The sequence below is a fragment of the Camarhynchus parvulus genome, chromosome 7 (genome assembly GCF_901933205.1).
Source record: "Camarhynchus parvulus chromosome 7, STF_HiC, whole genome shotgun sequence".
NCBI classification, from domain to species: domain Eukaryota; kingdom Metazoa; phylum Chordata; class Aves; order Passeriformes; family Thraupidae; genus Camarhynchus; species Camarhynchus parvulus.
The window spans coordinates 5,134,048-5,155,635 of record NC_044577.1 but is presented as its reverse complement, the minus strand read 5'-3'; the positions used below and the strand labels follow the sequence as shown (position 1 = coordinate 5,155,635).

Genomic DNA, 21,588 nt, shown 5'->3' with positions numbered 1-21,588 from the left:
AGGTCTTGGTTCAAACACAACGATGTGCTACAGTTCAGACTACTGGTATCAGGACAGAACACCAATCTTGAAACCAAACCTTTACAATCACTTTAGCACACAATTTATCCAAACACAGTGTTCTCTTTATTTTGTTGCATATTAATATATCAAATCATTAAGAGCTGGCACGAAGGCCACAAAATACTATTAAAATCTTGTCGGTATTTTTTAAAAGCATATTAAGACAGTAATTTCAGCCTGGGATCTCTCAGGAAGATCAAAATTACACACCCTATGATGTCTGTTCTTTACATATGATGTGGAATGGAGTGAGGGGACAGCACCAGATGTAAGAAAAGATAGTAGTATAAGCAGAGACAGATCATTATTAACATTTTTTGTATCCCTACTGAAATGATGTACAGAAAAAAACATGGACTTATGTTAGTGCACTTCAAATCACTACTAGATGAGAAACAATAGAAATAAACGAAGCACTAAAGCATCCTATGCATTTTGAGCATCCTCAAAAGACCATAGTTTTAATTAAAAAAAAAAGGCTGTCTAGCCCACAAAATTCAGTAATATCATCTATAGTTGCAATATAATTTTAAAATCCAATATCAAGGTACTTCATTATATGAACATTTTATTATCTTGATTTTACAACCAACTAGGAATGCACAGATTTGGAAAGAAAGCAACTTACCTCCGTTATTTTACTTCCTTTCTCTATTACCTGCATTTTCTGATGGTTCAGTAAACAAACCATCATTCTATTGTTTTCTAATATTTTAAGGAAAACTGAGCTGTATCTTTTTATTAGTGCTCTGGTTTTAGGCAAAACCTCTCTGAAGTCAGTACAACACCATTTGGCTTTTTGTGATGACATGTTGGAAAAAACAAGGTCAAAGGAGGGTAAGAAAAAAATACATAAAGACTTGAAAATGCACATGTGAAAGTGGATTTCAAAATGACAGATTAAAGTACATCCAACATCTCTTCCTGTATAGTCAAAACAGATAATTTCACTTCTCCCTTTGGATCAGTCATGATTGTTTATGCTTCCATTTGCCTTTAAAATCTGTTCTTGGTACTTGTGGAGCTGCTCCATGAAGCCAGGATTTGGACAAGCTGCAGGCCTCGCATTTTTCACCAAGGAAAAGGCTCTGGCAAAGCTCAGTCTTTCTGAATTCATTAGAAAACCAATGACTACAGCTGCTGCACGGGAGACTCCTGCATTACAGTGAACCAGCACCACACCGTCCTCCAAGAAAGAAATGAAATGTAAATTATTAACATAAGGATATTCATTAGGCAGATTACAAGTGTAAGAAACTTTATATAAAATTATTGTAAGACTTGTTGTAAGCTCCTTGCTGAGCTCAAAGTAAATATTTACACATATAAGTAAGTCCAAACAAAGGATGATATAAGCATGAAATTAAGTATTTTTCTACCCAAAAATGCTTTATTATTACCAAATTTGTCAAACTTAATTCATACCACAGAACTAAAACACATAGCTTTTCTTTCTTCCTGAGGCCTTACAGTAACCTGTTAATGTAAAAACCAAACCAGAGACACCTGGGATACTGAAGTATCTGATCTAATTGGGTGCCAATTTTGAAATAGATTTTATTTGCAATATGGAAAGGAACATGACAGTATCTTGTTAAAGGTTAAAGACATAGCAAGGCAGCAAAGAGCTGGGCACAGAGGCAGATTTTAGAACATCTTGTAGTCCCAGTTACATGTTTCTTATGTACTCTGCAGGGAAGACTCTGGGTAACAGGGATCATGCACAGGAACAGAAAAATTAGGAAAGACCTCGAGTGATTTGCAACAGATCTCTCCCTTCCCACCACACCACTGGTACAACTAAGGCCCCTTAACTGGCAACTAGGGTGCAAAATCCAAAACTACTCAACCTCCCATAAACTCACAAATGCTTTTTCTGAGGTTTGAATTCAGGCTTATCCTGAATTATATATAAAATGAATGGGTTTTATCCTACTTAAACATTTCCCTCACAACCTTTGAGACAGCTGAATGGGTCTTATTAGACACTGCAAGTTTTGTTAAGAAATAACAAGCCCAAATTAATACAATGACTGCTAGACAATCTAGCATGTCTTAAGCAATGTTTGCAAGGCCTAGGCTTTGTGATGCTGCCATGTTTGTATGTCAGACTGTGACCTGGAAAAGCCCCTTTGACTCAAAAAGAAACCACCAAAATCTCAGCACTTCCATATTCGGAATGAAAATACTGAAACATTATATGATGTGCTCAGATACTTGAGGCTCAGCAAAATTATTCTAGTTTTAAACAGCCTCTTCTGTCTGCCCTGAACAGGCACAAGTTACTTAATGGCAATTTTATCCAGAGACAAAAAGGTCTTTTAAGCACCAGGGTTCCTTTCCAGGAACTTAATAGTTTATGTTACAGATTTAAGAGGTACAATTATCTGGTATTTTAACAGACAAACAGACCAGAAAATGGTTCCTGCTCCAAAAATCTTCCAGTTTAAATAGCAAGACAAAGAGGTATGAAATGGAGTATTATTATCCTTGTTGGAGAAATTCCAAGCTGAGACTAGAAGAATGAGACGCAACATTATGACAGAGCTAGGAACAGAGTCTAAGCTCCTGTATCCCAGCACAGCAAATAACAATACCAGCCTTCCTTGCAATGGAAATCACACCTCCTGTGCACTGCCTGCTGGAAATTGCTCTCTTTTCTTCTTTTCCTTTGTACAGTTCATCTTTATTTCCCTCTTTCACATTTAAGTCTGATGTGTCTTTTTGTTTTACACTGCCAAAAATTATGCAGTGATACTCACTAATCCTGAAAATAATTGAACATGAATGAATCTGGGCCATAATATGAAGCCAACTTTAGTACTGAGAATGTTTATATTTCCTTGCTGAAGTCCATTGTTTACAGTTCATACAAAAAAGAATTTGGCATGTCATTCTTAACTAATTTTGTATTAGCTGTGAATACAGAATAAAAGTGAGGAACAGATGGCAAACAGGAAATTCATCTCTATTTACCAAGAACTCCTTGCTCTGATGCTGATACTCTGAAATGGTCTGTGGACTTGCAAGAATGATGTAAGATTCAAGACCAAGTTGGGGTTTTTTTTAGTTTTTATGGAGAGAGAAACAAAATCACCTTCCACCAACAGAAAAGGTGATTATACAATGGTTCTGCACAGTGGGCAAAAAGCCTCATCAAGGAAGAAATTTAAAAGAAGCATAAAGCTTTTTGTTAAGTAGATGGTTAATGTAATTCCTTATAGATCCATTTTACTTTGCAGTGAACTGAGGCCTTTTCCTTAGGAAAGACAGGGGGAGCAATAAGGACTGATGTTCATGAATAAGGAAAGATTTTCTCTTTGGAAACACAAGATTTCAGAAGTTTTATTATTAGATATTAAACATTAAAAAGAAGTATCCCTCATTCAGAGTATTATGACTTGACATGGGTCACTGAACATGTCGTGGAAAACCTGCCTGCCAAGCTGGAGCCTAGAAGAAAAGTTGAGCTCTGATCAGTATCAGAATTTGTACCATGGTGTCTAGAGACTTGAGCCATTACAGTTTTAGAAAAGTGAATCCTGTTACAAGTAGCCAGCTGGCAATAACTTACAGAACAGTGCAGCCTTCACTTGCATCCTCAAACTCACATGCTCTCACACTTCCTTCATGGAGTTAACCATGTTCTAGAAATAATTTCTCATATATCATGTTCTCTCACCAGTGAACATCTCTTCCTCCCCCATTTTAGGAGATGAAACAGTAGTGTCTCTGTGGTTACTTAAACAGAAGAACACTTCTTGACATAATTTATCATAAGCTCTTTTGATACTATTTTGACAAAGGAAATAAAGTAATTTAAACCACCTAGAGATCTGTCTCTGTATACCACTGTCATGTGCTTTTTGAACTGATCCTGGAGAACTATTCCACCAATTACCTTCTCTTTCATCCACCTCTTCCATCAGAAAACTACTAATGTTGTCGTAAAAGTTTTCCTGTAAACTCCTTACCTACAAAATAGTAACTGAGATATAAACACCAGAGGCAGAAAGCAAAATTGTGCAGTTGTGAATGGCAACTCTCATTTAGAAATGAACTGGAAACTGTAATTAGAAACCTTGAAAAGGTAATTGAGTGATAATACGTTATCACATAGCTTGTAAATTATAAATGAGAGAAGGAAAGAACACTGAGACAAAGAAAACTGGGGCAAGATCATCTTTTATCACAATCTACATAAACAATGAAACTGATAGATATGGTAAAATAACACCCAGCAATGTTTGGTTGTTGAGCTATACTTCAGATACCAAAACAATGGCTGTTGTAAATTACACACTAAGCCCGAATTTAACAGCTCTGAGTTGGGCTACAGATAACTCTGCCAAGCAGCCCCAAAAAGGTTTTTCAGGTTTTTTTCTACGTCACATCCTTTCAGGATTTTGTGAGCAGTTAAATCACTTTTGGCTCCAAGACTACTAACACATTCTGATATTCTTGGTATGTATGTGGATTCATAGTATCTTCTTGGAGCAACCTGGTCTTGTGGGAGGTGTCCCTGCCCATGGCAGGGGGTTGGAGCTAGATAATCTTTAAGGTCTCTTCCAACCCAAACCATTCAATGATTCCATAATGAAAAGCACAAGGATGGTGAACAGCTGATGATAAACCACACAGTAAAAATCCTGTTTCTTGCTATTAATCCAGGCTGGTTTCTTATCCAAAACAACATCCCCAATGGAGAAAAAAATGTTCTTCATTTCCTTCTATTAGGGATAGTGACTTGGATTTAGGATGCAGTTGTGTAATCTCAAGCCCTCGTCCAACTATTTTAAAGATGCATTTCTCTAAAATGCACAACAGTCATTCTGAAAAAGCAGTGCTGGAGGGAATGAGGATTATCAGCAGTGCCATGTCTCTAGGAATGCTTAGAAATAACTTGGATTTTATATTTAAAATTTAAAAAGACAATGGCAAAACTATTTATTTGGTGCCATATTTTCTTTTAATAAAAGAAGCTGCTTTATTTCTTATGTAGTGTTATAAATAATCTACACAGGATAACTACTAACATTAATTATTGATAGACTGTACCTGGATCCTGGCTTTCTCAATAAACTCAAAACATTCAGGGAAATAGGAGGTAATATCAGTTTCTGGGAGATCCAGAATGGAAATGGTCTTGTATATAAAGTCATCGAGGAAGGCATTTTCGACTCCATATGCCACATTTAGAACGTGAGTGACCTAAGTCAAAAAAAGAAAAGAAAAGAAAAAGGCATTTTCTGAAGATAGCAAGCAAAATGAGCAGTAACAAAGGTGAATTAATCTTTAGGCATACACAGACTCTACCTTACACTGATGCAATCAATGTTCAGTTTTATATACATATGTTGTCTATGGTATGCTTTTCTCCAAGCAAAGTTTTGAAGTGTGGTAAAATATACTGTGATAAATCTCAGGGTTTTTCTGAGAGGAAATGATCAGTGCTCAAACACAGACTAAAAAATGGATTTCAACAGAAAAGGGAGTTTTCATCACAAGGTTGGAAAATAAAAGAGAAAGCAATAGGAATGAGAGCACAGAGCACCCAACAATCACCCAAATTTGAAGCCTGCTCTAACCCATCAGCTTAATGTTCCTTCTGGTGAGTGACCAGAAACATTTGCTGAAGCAAGAGGATTTCAGCATCCTACAACTACATCTGTTCTTGGCAGGCGACACCACCTCTGGCCTCCTGCCATCTCTGCTCTGTCCAGGCTACAACCAGGTTGTGGATTAGTTAAAGTTACAGTAAAATGACATTTAGATGGCACCAGATGCCAACCTGGTGCATGCCCTGTCCTGCACAACCACCACTGTCCAAAGGCTTTATCACCCCATTACTACAACAGAGAAGAGTAAAAAGACAAAATTGTGGGACAGACTTAGAGAAGCTGCTTTGTTTTTCTAGTTTCATCAATCCACATAAGGCAAGGGGGAATGGTGCTGCTTAGTGTCTGAAATGGAAATGCCTATTGCAATGTAGGAATCTGTTCCATTAAACGGTTCTAAACAATCATCACTCTTGCAAGGAAACAAGATTCTTTTCAGTGGTACCTAGCAACAGGATGCCGAGCAATTGCCATAAGCCAAAACGTAAGAAGTTCCACCTCAGCATGAGGAAGGACTTCTTTAGATTGAGGGTGGCCAAGCACTGGACCAGGTGCCCAGGAAGGTCACAGGGTCTCCCTGTCTGGAGACATTCCAAACCCACCTGGACACGTCCCTGTGTCACGTGCTCTGGGTGACCCTGCCTTGGCAGGGGGTTTGGACTAGATAATCTCCAGAAGTCCCTTGGCAGGTTCTGGGATGCTCTGAAAGCATTTCAGCTTCTCGTGAAGCCAACAGAAACCCATCCACCTGCAAACGGAGCAGCCTCTTGAAAATGCAAGTGGAATACATTTTTCCTGAGATTCGCTAGAGGATATTTCAGAATTTTTAATTTACAGGAGAAACGCGCTGCGCGCATGATGCGAGATGCCTCTGTACGCCCACGAAACGCTACCTTGTATTTCCTCATCGTCTCCAGGTCGTGAGCAGCATCCTGCGACCCTGCGGAGAGAGACAGAGCGTGCCCGTAGCTGCGCCGAGCTGGAGCGCCGCGCCCCCCTGTCCCAGCGCACTCACCCAGCAGCAGCCAGGGCTTCACCACTCCGACCTGCAGGTCAGCGCTCAGGTCCTGCACGAAGCCGCCGCCGGGCGCCGCCTCCTCCTCCTCCTCCATGTGCAGGCAGGCGCCGCGCCACGTCTCGACGATCCTGCGGCCGGTCAGCGTCGTGACGCGGGTGCGCTGCTTCCGCAGGTTGGCCCTGGAGAAGCTGCGGATCTCCTGGGCGAGGGAGTGCATGGCGCGACTGCCGGCAGTGCCGCGCCGTGCCGTGCCGTGCCGTGCCGTGCCGTGCCGCGCCGCGCCGCGCCGCCCGTGACGCGGCCCCGGGGGCGGTACCGCGGTGCCTCGGGTGCCTCGGCCCCCCCGGGCCGTCCTGTCGTAACTGAAGGAGCCTTTAAATAGAAAAGGCATCTTTGCAGGCCATGCAGCAGCGCCTGTCTGGCTCTAAGTGGGACCTGCTTGTCGGGAAGCGTGGGAAAACATCGGAAAGAGCTAAATGGGAAATATGAGAGTTAAATATATATATATAGGGTTTATTTTATTCCTCGCAGTCATTTGACTAGTGACCAAAGACTAAAGAAAATCAGTTTCTTATGTTTACCAAAGATGCAAAATGAAGAAAAGGGAGACAAGGTGAGGCTGCTTCCCTTATTCCCAAATGACTTAATGCCCGTGTTTTTTTGTATTCTCTGTAGTGTACCATTTGCAATGTTCCACCGCTGGTACATAGTCAGAGAATCACAGCGTGGTTTGAGTTGGAAGGGACCTTAAAGACCATCTTATTCCAAGCCCCCTGCCGTGTGCATGGACACCTTGCATTAGACCAGGTTGTTCCAAGCCCCATCTTGGCTTTCAGCGCTTCCAGAGATGGGGAATCCGCAGCTTCTCTGGGTAACCTGTTCCAGGGCCGAGCCAGCCCACAGTAAAGAATTTCTTCCAGATATCCATTTCCCCTCTTTCATTTTGAACCTGTTCTTGTCCTATCACTGAGGTTCGTGGTGAAGACTCCTCTTCCTTGTAGGTCACTTCAGATAGTGGAAGCTTACATAAGTGTGTGAAACTTTCGTATGTGAAGTGAGATGCTAATACTCTTAACTTAAATCCTGCCAGAAATACATTTCAGTTTGCTAACAATCCTCTGTGCTTGCTTATAGAATAAGAAGATACTACTACAGTACTTCTCCTCTTGTATTATTCCTCAAACTTATCCTGGAGGGATATCATGACTCTGAGAAGATCCTCCTGGTAGTGCCCCAGAATGCAGCACAGACCAAAGGCAGCCATGTAAAGAGGTCTACAAATGCCTTGGCAATTCGAGAAGCAGAGAATGCTGTTAGGAACTGCAAGAGCATGAGTTATTTCTGGGAATGCCAGAGGCAGTTTTCTAACAGGAATGAGATATAAAATCAAGGTAATCTAAAAAAGGCAGAGTACCCACACACTATCTGCAGCTGATGGGGTGGTAGGATATGTGGACAGCAGCACTGCAGCTGAGCCAGCCAACAGGTTCCCTCTTTCTGTTCAGTTCTGTTAGGCCTCTGTTTGGTTTGGGTTGTGTCTGGTGGAAATTAAGAGCATAAACAGGGGTTGATTTCTGGCAATAAAGGGATCTCATTCAGAGGTATAGGGTCTTTGCTCCCCATGGCTACAAGTGGACTGTGCTTCATAGCAGTTATCTTAAAACAATAATGATGCAGAAGTTGATTAATTTGTTCTTTGTTAATGTCTTATCAGTTATTTTGATGAAGTTGACCACGAAGGAAGTGATGGAGAGCTTTAGGTCTGTGGCCCAAGCCAGAAATTACATAGAATTTCATGGCTGTTTTCAAGCTGTATTGGCTCTCTGTAGCTGCCTCTGTGAAAGACAAGGATATTAGGGTATCTTGCAAGAATACAGAGAGCTTTGAAAGGGTTAAAAGCATCATGCCCAGGCATACTTGGGCAAGAACAAGAAGCATTGTAACCAATGTAGAAGCTAGATGAAACTTGGCCAGAAATAGGGAACAATACTTGCAAAAAATGAAGGCCAAAACTTGCTAAAACCTTGCAAGCAAGTTTCAAGCAAGTTTTTCCAGTGAGGAAATCAATAAAACAGCTAACAAGAGACTGCACATGCCTAAAGGAGAAAGGTGAAAAGGGGCACAGTGATGAAGACATCCAGCCTTCATCAGGAGACCTCTGAGGAAGACACGGAGCCTTCCTCAGTGCCACCGTCAGGATGCACTGCACCTGCACCTCATGTATGTTAATGATAGTGATGAGTTTTAGGAAAGGATTTGCATAACTGTGGAAAATGGATTTATAGAAAATTCTCACACAGTGTGCATCTGTATGCAAACCTGGAGATAAGAAATGCTGACTTAGAAATGCCATGGAATAGGACAGACATTGTTAAGAGAGAAATAGAACTAGAAACAAGTTTCAAAGAGTGGCCTTACAAATAATACTAGATACTTTGGAGAAATAGAACTATCAAAGATGCATTGTAGTAAGACCCACAAGGGGTAATTCTAGGTTATTAACTTTAGGGCATTTACAACATAGTGCAGCAAAAGCTGATAGACCAAGAAACGCTTATAGTGTATTGTAATTAAGAAATATTCTAATTAAGAATAGTTTTTTTCTTAGAAAAACCTTTTCTAAGGAAAACTATGAATGTATCCATATATTGTGATTTGCTGTGTGCCCAGGTGTGCACTGTTAGGACCAGTGATCTCCACCACCCAGTGCACTGAATAGAGCAAATACCAATTTCTTGGACTTTGTCTCAGAAGCATCTCTTGGCCCAGTTTGGGGTGATTCAGCCTTGTGTCAGGAAATTTGCAAGCCTTAGTAAAATTTGCTTGCAGACAAGCCCCAGCATCCTCCCCTTAGAATAACCAGGTGCTTTGCAGCCAGCTTCCTGTCCATATGAGTATGGGGTGTGCTGTGTAAGCTTTTGCAAGACTAAGAAAAATCTGTAAGACACTTGCAATTGAACTTAATAATACAGCTAGGTATTGTTCCTTGATCTCAAAGGAGGAAAATGCAATAGGTGTGGATGCAGAAAGGCAGCTGACTCCACAGTAATAAATTCATTTTCTGCTAGGGATGTTGATCCTTGTTATAGCTGCCTTAAACACCAGGGGTCCCTACTGGACAAAAAAAATCTGTGCTGCTCTTTTCTCTCTGAAATCCAAACACGCTGAAGATGTTTATATGCAGAATTATTATCTTATTATTTAGTGTGTCCACTCGTGTCATAAGCATTTGATATAGCTTGAATATTCAGAGATGCTATTTCTTATAAAGGCAGGCATTTTCTGCTTTGACATGATGATGTCCAGATGTTAATACTGTTCATTACAGGATGGAAGATAATTGTGAATTAGAGTTTTAAACTGGGATTTCAGTTCACAGATGATTTCCTCTATTCATCTTGCATGTTTTGCTGAGAGTAGAAGATTTCTTTAAAGGTGTGGCAGGAGCTGGATGCTTTCTCTGCTTCCTTGGCTGAAAGTATTTATGGTATTTCTGGATCTTCAGGTTTTGAATAAGCTACGTATCAATGCAAATGCAGTAAAGTCATTTTTAATGTTATGATTCTTCTGTTTTGTCTCTCAAGAAATTCAGCAGAACCCGTTCTATGGGTATACAGTAAGAAATGTGTACTGTAATTACTAATTATTACAAAAAGCAGCTTGTACATATTCAAAGAGCTCATAAGGCAGCACATCACTGTATCTATTTCCTTCCACTATTATTTTTGTCTAGGTACTGCCTGTACTTATTGATGCAAAAGAGCTGGCTTCCATCTGAAAAGTGATAACCAGACATTCCAGATAGCTGACTTTGAAAAACCAGCCTTGCTCTCTGAAAGATGCATATGCCAGAGGGTTGAGCTAGATTGTAAAAGGCACTGAAAATTGACAGTTGATTCTTAGGTTGTAATTTACAAGCTAAGTGGAGAACTGAACCCTAATTAATACACTAATTACATCACCTTTCAACCTGCATTTACCAGATGACTTTGAAGAGTAGGAGAAATAGGGGAGAAAATCAAACTATTGTGAGCTAATATCTAACTCTAATAATGCCTCTGCTTCAGACTCTGTGTTCTGTGGTTGAAAATAACAGAGAAGTTGGAAATAACTCTGTGCACCAGTTGGTGACTGGATGACTGTGAATCATGAATGTAGCGTGGTGATGAGAAATGCAAGTGTGACAGTGAAATGCATGAGGAGGTATTTAAAACAGAGAGAGGGAAATAATAATGCCATTGTATGAAGTTCTAATAAGCCTTTTTGGAAGTGCATTTTGCTATTTGGGGATGATGGTATTCAGGAGAGTTGATCTCATACTTGACACAAGTGCAAAGTGTAATTTAAAGCTTAAATTGCAGTGCATATGTCAGACTTTTATCAAAGCACTTTGTGGTACATGGACCCCTTGGGACAGGCAGCTCCTGTCCATGATGACTTGGGAGGGAGTAGGCTCCTGCAGGGGGACTATTTCACCACCATTTGTGCCAAAACACACTTAAACCCTTCTGAGTGTACGTGCTTCATGCATTACAGTATGCCGTCTCCTACGCAACCTGGAGACCCTTAGCTGGAGCAGAATCTTGGTTTCAGCTTTGCAAAGCTGTCAAGACATGATGCCTACTCCTGTAGGTACACAGATTGTGATGACTGGGAGTGGGGCTGGGCCCAGCCTCATCCCCAATGGGCACAGCTGTGCAGGACAGGTGAATGCTATTGAAGGGAACAGCCATGGAGTGCCCAGGGGCACTGACCAACCACCAAAGGGAACAGAGGGCACACAGGTGCAGTGCATCAACAGGAGGGGATAAAAGGCTGGGCTGAGGAACAAGAAGGGGAGATGCTTGCAGCCTTCTGAGGTGGTAAGGTGTTATTCTGTATGGGTTGAAGCTTTCTGAAATTGTGTGGTGATTCTCTGTGTACGGTGGCTGTCTCAACTGCTGTATGTGCTGTGACATGTGCTGTGACAAACTCCTGCTGGCTTTTCCCTTTCTGAAGCAGTTAGGAGTCACAAGCTCAGCATAATTCACACCCTGAACAATAGGGTAAGATACTCCAGCCATCCTGCCATGTACTATGACCTGCTCCCATTTCCCTTCAGTGGCATATATTTCTGCTCCATGCCATTTCCTTCATGTGGAGAGGTTTTGGCTGAGAGACAACCACTTCTTTCTTCTCATCAGTCTGTTTTTCCTCCTTTAGGCTTGCCAGTATCTAGTAGGGAAGGAATATTTTGGAAGAAAAATAGAGTCTCAGCAATGCTGATGGTGAGTGATTGGTCCTCTTTTCCAGCCTGGTTGTGTGCCTTTGTCCCACATCCTGAATGAGGATGCAGGTATTAACTCCTTTGCTCTCATATCCAATAACATGCCTGGAAGATCTATTATAAGTGGAATCCTGACTGGAAAATGAGACTTTAAAAAGCTAGTGAAGTTCAGACAAAATCTTGAAATGTTATTTTATGAGGAAGAATGAATTATTAAAGCCTCTTTCAGAACTTAATATAGTGAAGATTGAAAAGTCCACAAGGTTTCTCAGTTTTGTGTACTGAGTTAATTGCTGAGGTCAATTGTGAAAGCCTAAGGAATTTTAAGTTTGCCAGTTACTGTGGCTTTTGGGGGTTTTTCCTAGGATGGCAGGATTAAGGGGTGAAGGCAGGGGCAGATTAGGTATATAGCATTTTAAATGTGTTGCTGTAGTAGTTGGACTAAATGGGAAGCAGGACCATGTTGAAGGCTGTGTACAGAGAGCTAACAGGTCATTCCTCCCCAAAGTGCTGCAGTTACACACATACTGTGACCTGGTTGTTAGTGAGCCAAGCTTTGCTGGAAGGTGTTAGTTTTTGTTCTGTATTTCTGCATCTGTCAGTTTGTAACACATTGGAAGTGCTAGACCCTATTGGCCACACAAAGTGCAGTTACTTGTGTGGGAATAGGGTGAAGCCAGAGGTGCTGGGAGTCATCTGTACGTATTTTTGTGCTTTGTTTCTTCATAACTGTACTGCTGCAGAGGACTTTCCACTGTAAGGGGAAGTATATATCCTAAGCACACATTTACATATAATTTCTTCCTATATTCCTTTGGCATACAAATCAAAGCATCCATTAAAGCCATGCTGCTATGTATGCTGCATCCTTCTTGACCAGCTTTATCTATGCAGTGTGTTAGGTAAGAACAGAGGATGCATCATGGTCAAGCCCAGAAACACAGCCAGTTCCTCAGCTCTTTGGAGTTTAGGGGACTGAGTTGGTGATCTAACTCTGATAAGGTGTAATATGGAAGCCCAGTCCAGACTGCTAAAGATGGCAAACAGAGGCCCAATGATTCCTCTTAATAATATTATTAAGTCTGCGAACCTTTTTCAAACACTGCCTTTTATCCCTGGCCTGAAGGGTAGGCAGCTGCTCCTTGTTTAATATTTTATTTCAAGCAGCATAATTTGCTGGTTTCTGTGGAGCTATGCTGAGCCAGTGGTGTTTCCACTGGCATATCTTGTTAAATTGCTGCAGGGAAATCTCCCCAGAAGCAAAGTCATGCCCAAGGCCAAAGGCATGGCCCTACAAACACCAGGGCATTCCTCTCTGCTGTCACCACACTTTGTGAGCAATCCATATGAATGAGCAGACAGGTTCACTGATCTAAAGATGTGTGTCAGGGATTGTACTTAATGAAGAGCACCGAGGAACAGGGACTGAAATATTTAGTAGCCAAAGGGAGTACCCCTGGGGACTGGTATGAGGAAGATCTGGCAGTACTTGTGACTGTGTTACATAAGTAGGATTTGAATGTCACTCCCATTTGTGCCCAGGTTTCTGTTCTCCGGGTGGATTTGAACTTGCTTCTCTGCAGTCATGTGTTAGCAAAAGTAGACAAAGATATATACACATACACACACACACATATATATATGTTGTTCATGTAGCTTGGTGTAAAACCAAGTCTGTCAGCTCAGTAGGAGTTAGGCAAAGTTAATCAGGGAAAGGAGCAATATCAAGAGACTACAATAACTTTTTAACAAAAATGCATGTGTATGAAACACCTTCTATTCAGGCTGGTTGCTCTGCAAAGAAGTGATGAGTAACTATGCAGTTAGCACAGACCATCAGTCACTAAGGCATTTTTTCTCTACCATTTGTGTGTTATTTCCTTTTATGTATACCTTCACTTCAGAAAAACCAACTTAAGAGAAATTAGCCTTGCACTTAAACCTGAAAAAGGCCTTTGAGAGTCAGGACTCTCAAAATGAAATAAGAAAATCTGAGCTCTTTTTGAGGGATGTTAATGTGAGTTTCTGTAATGCTTTTAAGTCCTTTGAAACATGAAATGTGGTTTTCTTTCTCTATTTTAGGTGGCAGATATGAAGGAAAAGATTATGGTTTTTCAGTGGTTATTATGACTGCTCTTAATTTGTTGGGATTTTTTTGCCAGAATACTCAAATATCCATTTTTTTACCCCAGCTTTTAACAGTCTACTGCAAAAATGCAATTAATCTGTCTCACAACCTTTCTCTTTCTCTACAGGTTTGTTTCAGTGGTCATTCAAAGACAGGAGAGCTTCTTTAAAAAAATCCACAAAAATTTCTGTTGCTGCAAATGCCAAGCCTCAAAAATTAAAATGAAAGAAGGTAAAAATCAAATTTTATTTCGGAGTTCTTGTAGCATCTTATGTATAGCTTTTGTTAATGTGTAGCTTCCACAGGCCTAATAAAATATTAATGTTACCATTTGTGCCAGGAAGCATAGCAAGGTTTTTTTGTCTCACAGAGTTCAGGAAGGAAACCATTATAAATTCTAGTCAGGATCATAAAACAGCAAATAGAGTAGGAAAATTATTCTATAGATTAGTGTAGTTAAGCTTGTAAGTAGTACCTGCTCTTACTGTTCATCATGAAGAGATCCTTCTATAAGTAGGGTAAAGATGAAGTGGAACATGCATGAACACAGAATCCTACATTCTGAAAAAAAATACTGGAAAATGCTATTCCTCTTCATACTCTTTTTTGCCTTACCATATCACTAACATTGCCTTGTACTTGGTATTTGTGTGCTCGAAGCAGTTCCCTGAAGGAAGGGAAGGAAAATTAAGCTCTCCAAGCCCTGTCTCTTTCTGTGTCTATAGTTTGACCCAACCAGCCCAGAGCTGCCTTATAACCTCCATTCCACTCACAAGGAGAGCCCTAACTTTCATTTTTCTCTCAAAATATTGAGGCAGGACATGACCTATGTTATTCCGTTAAATTCCCGTGTACAAGGCACAGTTAAGCTAAGCAAGCCTTTGCTGCAGGACCCCAAAAGTTTGCACAGGTTCAGATTTCTGCCACATTCATGAAAGAGAAGTAGATCAACAGGTATTAAATGCAAGACAGTGTTTCTAGCTCACAAAGTCCCTGAGTTGCAGCTATTGGGGTGTGAGAGTGCACTCTGCAGAAGCAGTGCTATGTGCTCATCCTGATGTTCTTCCTCAGCACTCCATTCTTTGGCCACAGGATAGAGAGACACAGGATACTGGACTTGATGGGCTTTTAATCTGCCCAGATTCTTAGGTTTTTATTTTCTTTCTGGTCAAGTGAATAATAAAAATTAGTAAGATCAGCCTAAAGAAGTTAAATTCCCTGCAATCATATTTTATTTACATAAAGCCATGACTCCAGAGGCTACATCTGTTAAGTGGGAGAGAATGCAAATTGCAGGTGCGAGAGTAAAGTGAACTTGTAAATAGTGTGGATGGGGAAAATGATGTTATCCAAGTTTCTGATGAGGTATTACATGTGTCAGCAAAGAAAATGGTACTTTTGGGTTTTTTTTTTTTGCTATGAGGACTGAGACAGATGCATCAACATTTGAAGGATAGCTGAAATTATTTGAAAACCAGGGCTTCAAAAAGAAGAAAACTGCTAATTTAGACTTTTCTAGAAAAAGAGGGGGCATCATGGAATATACCCACATAGGCACACTCAAAAAAAAAAAGTTTGGTTTTTTTTGGTTGGTTGTTTGGTTGGTTGGTTTTTTGGTGGTATACTCCAGAGTCAAAGAATGACCCCGGTTGACCTAAACTGTCTCTTTAATGTGTTTAATTCTTTTTTCTTCAATAATAAGACAGACTGAAAGCTCAGGTTTTTTTAAATAATATTTTCTCTTTGGATATTTCAGAAAAAAATGTACAGAAGCATTCTGCTTGAACTTAAAAGCTGTTCCTAAGCTTTTAGTGCTCCTTTATCACTACTTTTAAAGCAGCCAGAAGTTTCCATTCTGATTGCTTATTGAAGTAATTGATTCATTATTTTATTTTATATGAAGTTAATTTCTATATGTAGACCATAAATGAGGCTCAGGATGATGTAGCCATGTTTTCTGATTTTACTTTAGAAAAAACTTGTATATCATTTAGACTTAAACTAATGGTTGAAAACTAGATTTGAATGTCATTATGAATAGATTTGATGTAGTTGATTTACTATCTTGTTAACATCTTAATTAGGAAGATTTCTTTCCTTTGGGACTGTCTTGTGAAAACAAGTCCTTTCTTCCTTTTCCATGCCACATTCTTAACCACAATTTCAAAATCACCTAATGCTCATTGAAGAACAGTTCTCAAGTGTTGAAGATTTCCATTTCATTTCCATTCAAGTTTGATTGACAGGATGAATGTCCTACCAAAAAGGCCATCTAGTATTTGGAGTACCAGTCAATGACTCTTTGTGACCAGCACTGAGTGTTCTTGGCTTCATCTTAATATTAAAACTTCACAATTTTTTATAAGATGTAATGGCTGTTTTCTGTCCAACTCTAAACAATGAGCTTCATTAATTGAAGCAGATAAAATCTCTGATGCTACTTTGCTAATGGCATTCCTTGTTAATTCCTTGTTAATTCAGCAAGATAAACAAGAGACTACTTTTGACACGAACATTATGAAGGGAGAAGATTTTTCTGGATTAGACATGATTATTTTGTGTGAGTAGCACTTGCTTCATCATTAACAATTTCATGATCAATGTCAAAAAAATATTGCAGGGAAAACAAAACAAACCTGGAAGATATATATATATATATAAATATATAAAATTAGTTATACCTATAAGCCAAACTTTTTTCAACCATGTTAAAAGGTATTTATGCTATTAATATCCTTAAAAAAATTAAAAATAGCTAAACCTTACAACAACAACTTCAACAACACCAGCAAAACCCTAAACATTTCATCACTAAAAAATGTATGTGGAAAGTTCTAGATGCAATATAACTAATCTGTGTAAGGAGATCCACTGGTAATGATTGATACAGATCTTCTCATTAATGGTTTCATTACCTGTTAGAAATCCTTAAAATTGTGGCTTTATTTCACGCTCTGCTTTATAACTCTTAACAGTAGTACTTATGTTGAAAAAACAAATTTTAAATACACAAAATACAAGTTACTTGATTCATCTATACAAGGAAATTGATATCTAGTCCTCTGCTTCAGCAAAGGAAGTCATGCACTGTTTACCTAGAGAGCAAATCATTAGGAAACAAGTACTTTTTAAGTACTCATGCTTCCTGTAGGAAAATTACTGTATCAGGTTTCCCTAAAAGCAAAATTTTCTGCATTTTATTTCAAGGAAGAACTCAAACTAGGCTACTTAAATAGCTAAAGTTAAGATGCAGATTCATCCCACATGATTTTGTGTCCTTGATGGCTGCACGCAATTTTTTATTGTGGCAATCTTAATAACCACTGAACTTCAGTTCTTAGCTGCACTTATTTGCAGTAGTTATTTGAACACTCCTTAGTGTTCACAGCCTTGTCCTGTCCTTCTACCTTTCTCCACACACAGGGTTTCCCACAGCATATTGGGATAGACTTTTGTCATATCATATTCCAGCTCTGGTACAAGTTGTATATTTATGTGCTGTGTGAAACAACTAGGGGTTTTTACACCCTCAAAAAATCCATATTTCTTTGTCAAATGGAAAAAAAATTGCAGATGGAAATATGGAAGAAAACTGTAGTGGTTTTTCATCCTTTTCCCCAGCTTGATCATAGGTGTGACAATTTGGGTGGTAGTCATGTCATTCTTCTCCACTAGCTTGGTTTTTAACACACATTTTATCTACAAAAATCTACCATTGCACTCTTGTCATGTGTTAAACCTCTAACTTGTATTAATATCTTGTTTTAAAGAAAGATCCCCACTGACTGGTAAATGTGATTCCTAGAATGGGGGAAACCCCTTCATTCTTTGGATGTTCCTTGATTTGAATTTTCTGCTCTTTAAGGTAAGTTTGGGCAGGGATTTTTTTTTTTTAAGTCTTTAATGGATGGATTGTAAAAGCTATTGTATTTAAAGAGGGACTTGCTATTCCCCTGGGCTCTCATGACAGAAAGGGAGAAGACAAAGTAACCTCTAATAGGTTATTTTTGTACATTTAGAACTGTAACCACTCATGCTACCCCATTTATCTAGGACAGAAGTGTACCATAGGCTGTAGAAAGTAGATCAGAGCCCTGGAGCTTTTGCATGCCTGCCAGAAGAGGCTCTGTAGGTACACAAAGATAGTTAAACTTGAAGGCCTAACAGAAGCCCTGCAGCTGTCTTGGTTTGAAAAGCCAGCTGTCTGCTAAGGAAGGCGGGAGCCTCCCTTGAAATGGAAAATGTAAACTCCTTCCAAGTTATGATAAATTTGAAATTAATGGGCTCTCAGGCAAAGATATAGGAGTAGGAATAACAGTTTTTTACTAGGAAAATTAAAAATACAAATGTAATAACACAGTCTGCCCAAAGAGGCTGTGGATGCCCCATCCCTAGGGTGTTCAAGGCCAGGGTGGATGGAGCTCTGGGCAACCTCATCTAGTGGAAGGTGTTTGCTGCCCGTGGCAGGGGCTTGGAACATGATGATCTTTAGGGTCCCTTCCAACCCAAATAATTTTATGACTTTTCATTCCTGTGTGAAAGCCCTATAGTGATTAGCAAATTAAAGTCTGTACTGAACCGAGAATTTACTTTAAAAGAACCAGAGCTGAGCTTGACCGAAATCTGAAGTGCTGTTTCTTGCCCTAAACTTGTATTTTGGAATAAATATAGAAAGCTGTTTAAATCTTAATCATTAACAAATCACTGAGCAAATAGAAGTTGTGTGTGTTTAAAAATAATTCTTAGCCTTACTCTTGTTCATTTCATTTTGCCACACCTGTAAGAGCTGTTCTGTTACTGACAAAACTTGAATTTCCATGTTATGCTTGCTGTTAGATTGGTGAATGCTGCATGTGTGGTGCAGACATTTAATAGGCAATAAATCTTCCTGCTGGAAAATCTACCTGTATTCCTGTAGTTTCTATATAAAATTGCAGCAAAAGTAGTATGACAACAGGGGCTTAATACTGCTGTCATTAAAATTGGTGACAAAACTGTGGGGTGCTTTAGTACATACATTGACATTGACCAAGAGCTTTGTTAAAAGTCTGTGTGTAACCACATTACAGTGATAATTCAGATAACACACATAAACTCACTAACTGGCTCAGTGACATCATTCCACTTCCTTGGCTATATACAAATTACAAATTCTGTGGTTGTTACTGTTTGAAACTTCTAGAACATCTAATATGGCTAAAAAATGGTATGGCTAAAAATAATGAACATGAAATTAAAAATGGGATGCTTTTGTGTTAGCTGTAGGTGTGTAGGTGAGGAACAAAAAAAAGTAGTAGTATTTGTTCTTAAATGGCTTTAAGCTGAAGGGGGATAGGTTTAGATCAGATATTAGAGGGAAATTCTTTACTGTGGAAGTGGTGAGGTACTGGAGCAGGCTGCTCAGAGAGGCTGTGGATTCCCCATCCCTGGAAGTGTTCAAGGCCAGGCTGGACAGAGTTCCTGCTCTAGTGGAAGGTGTCCCTGCCCATGGCAGGGGTTTGGAATGAGATCACCTTTAAGGTCCCTTCCAACCCAAACCATTCTATGATTCGTATTTTGCAGTGCAACTACATGAGAAACATCTTTGCTTCAAGTAGAAATATTACATTTGATAGTTAAAAAAAATAATTTATGATGGAAGGCAGATGCTTTGTGTAGAATATTACTATAGATATATAATTAAATCACATAGCATTTTATGCTTTATCAATTTAAATAGCAATTTGAATACTTCTGATGTTTTCCATAGACTCCAGTAATGAAAAGTCAGGTCTAACAGGTCTAACCTAATTAATCCTTACAACATTGTTGCTAGGTACTCCTGACTTTTGGACACAAAGCTAAGAAATTAAATCATCTGGTAAAGGCCAATGGATGAATCAATAGCAGACTTCAGACTGGAACTCTAGGTTCTTGCTTCCTAGTTTTATTCTGAATCATAAATTGTCTTGTAATTGCTAAAGTGAAGAGGTCAGTCAGAAACAAATTAACTACATTCAGGCTTCTCACATTCATTTCTATGCTTTCTAAAATAGATTAGTTTAAAATCTCTAGAAGACAGTCTAATTCTGATTTCTAATGCAAAAATGTGAACTGAAAAATTAAATACAAGTATTTATATGCAAAAAAGGCACAGATGGTGGTGCCACTATAAAAAAATATTAGATTAGAAGGTTAATTCTTAAGCCTGTCTCTCATTCCCTAGTCTGGGGATCCCAGCATCCCAGCTGGTTGTGCTGGCCTCTCAGGCACTGAAATCATCTTCCTAAGACATCACAACAAGGGATGGTCTCCTGGAGGTCTGCTGTTGACATTCACAGCACAGAAATCTCACCATTCTTTAAAAATATGTCCTTTTAATTCCTGTGCTTCAAGTGAAAAAACCCCAGCAGTGATGTGACTCATCTAGCTGGTGATATGTTGTTTCTCAGAATTTGCTGTACATTGGTCTAGAACAACAGCTTAGGGGGATGGTGTGAGCCATGAGTGGGGCAGAGGGGCAGCACCTCCATGGGTATCCCTGGGTTCTTCCCACTCCCAGGGCGGGTGTGATGCTCTGGTGGAAGTGCCCTCAAAAAACAAGGGGCGCCAGCAGTGACAGTGTGTCTGCATTACTCTGTGCAGTGTTCTGCTGGGCCCCAGTTCTTAATTTCAGATGGTTAAGTAAGAAAAAAATCATAGAATCATCAAGGTTGGAATAGACCTTTAATGTGATCCAATTCAGCACTGCCACTGTAACTCCTAACTCACATCATCCAGTGCCAGATCTGGATACCTTTTAAACATCTCCAGGCCTGGTGACTCCACCACCTCCCTAAGCAACCTATTCCAACGCCTGTCCACCCAAAGAGTGAAAAAAGTTTTCTAATGTCTCATCTGAATGTCCCCTGTCTCAGCTGAAGGCCATTTCCTCTCATTCTCTCACTGACATGGCAGAAGAGACTGGCTCCCACCCTCCCTGGAGGGTGTTCGGGTCCCCCTGGAGTCTGTTCTTCTCCAGACTAAACAACTCCAGCTCCCTCAGCTGCTCCTTGTAGGAACATGAGCAAGAAGCTTCACCAACTTCCCTGGCCCAGTTTCAGTCCCTCAATATCTCTCCCGAGCTGAGGGGCCCAGAACTGGCCACAGTGCTTGAGATGTGGCCTCACCAGTACCAAGTACAGAGGGATGTCAGCTTCCCTGGCCCTGCTGGCCACACGATTTCTGACACGGGCCAGGTGCCACTGCCCTCCTTGTTCCCCTGGGCTGCCTCAGGTTCACCACATGGCACAGGTTCAGCTGCTGCTGACCAGTTTTCCATTGAGCCCATTTCCAGCCACTCTGCTCCTAAGCTGTGGAGCTGCAGGGAGTTATTGTGGCCAACAAGCAGGACTTAAGTTGTTTAAGTGAAAAAATTGAGTCGATTGAATAAAAAAATGAAGTTGTTTAAGTAAAAAAAAAAAAAAAAAAGGGCCTTCATAGCCTCACAGACTGGTTTGGTTTGGAAGGGGATTTA

At 39.9% G+C, this 21,588-nt stretch overlaps 1 protein-coding gene across 1 annotated transcript; it reads right to left on the bottom strand.

Annotated features, from left to right (window-relative positions):
* Positions 1-103: 103 nt before the first annotated feature.
* On the bottom strand, positions 104-6,962 carry DUSP19 (dual specificity phosphatase 19). Its single transcript, XM_030952407.1, has 4 exons — positions 6,697-6,962; positions 6,575-6,621; positions 5,122-5,274; positions 104-1,249 (listed from the first exon to the last, which is right to left on the bottom strand). The coding sequence occupies exons 1-4, from the start codon at positions 6,914-6,916 to the stop codon at positions 1,028-1,030; spliced, it is 642 nt and encodes a 213-aa protein (XP_030808267.1). The 5' UTR covers positions 6,917-6,962; the 3' UTR covers positions 104-1,027.
* Positions 6,963-21,588: the final 14,626 nt, after the last annotated feature.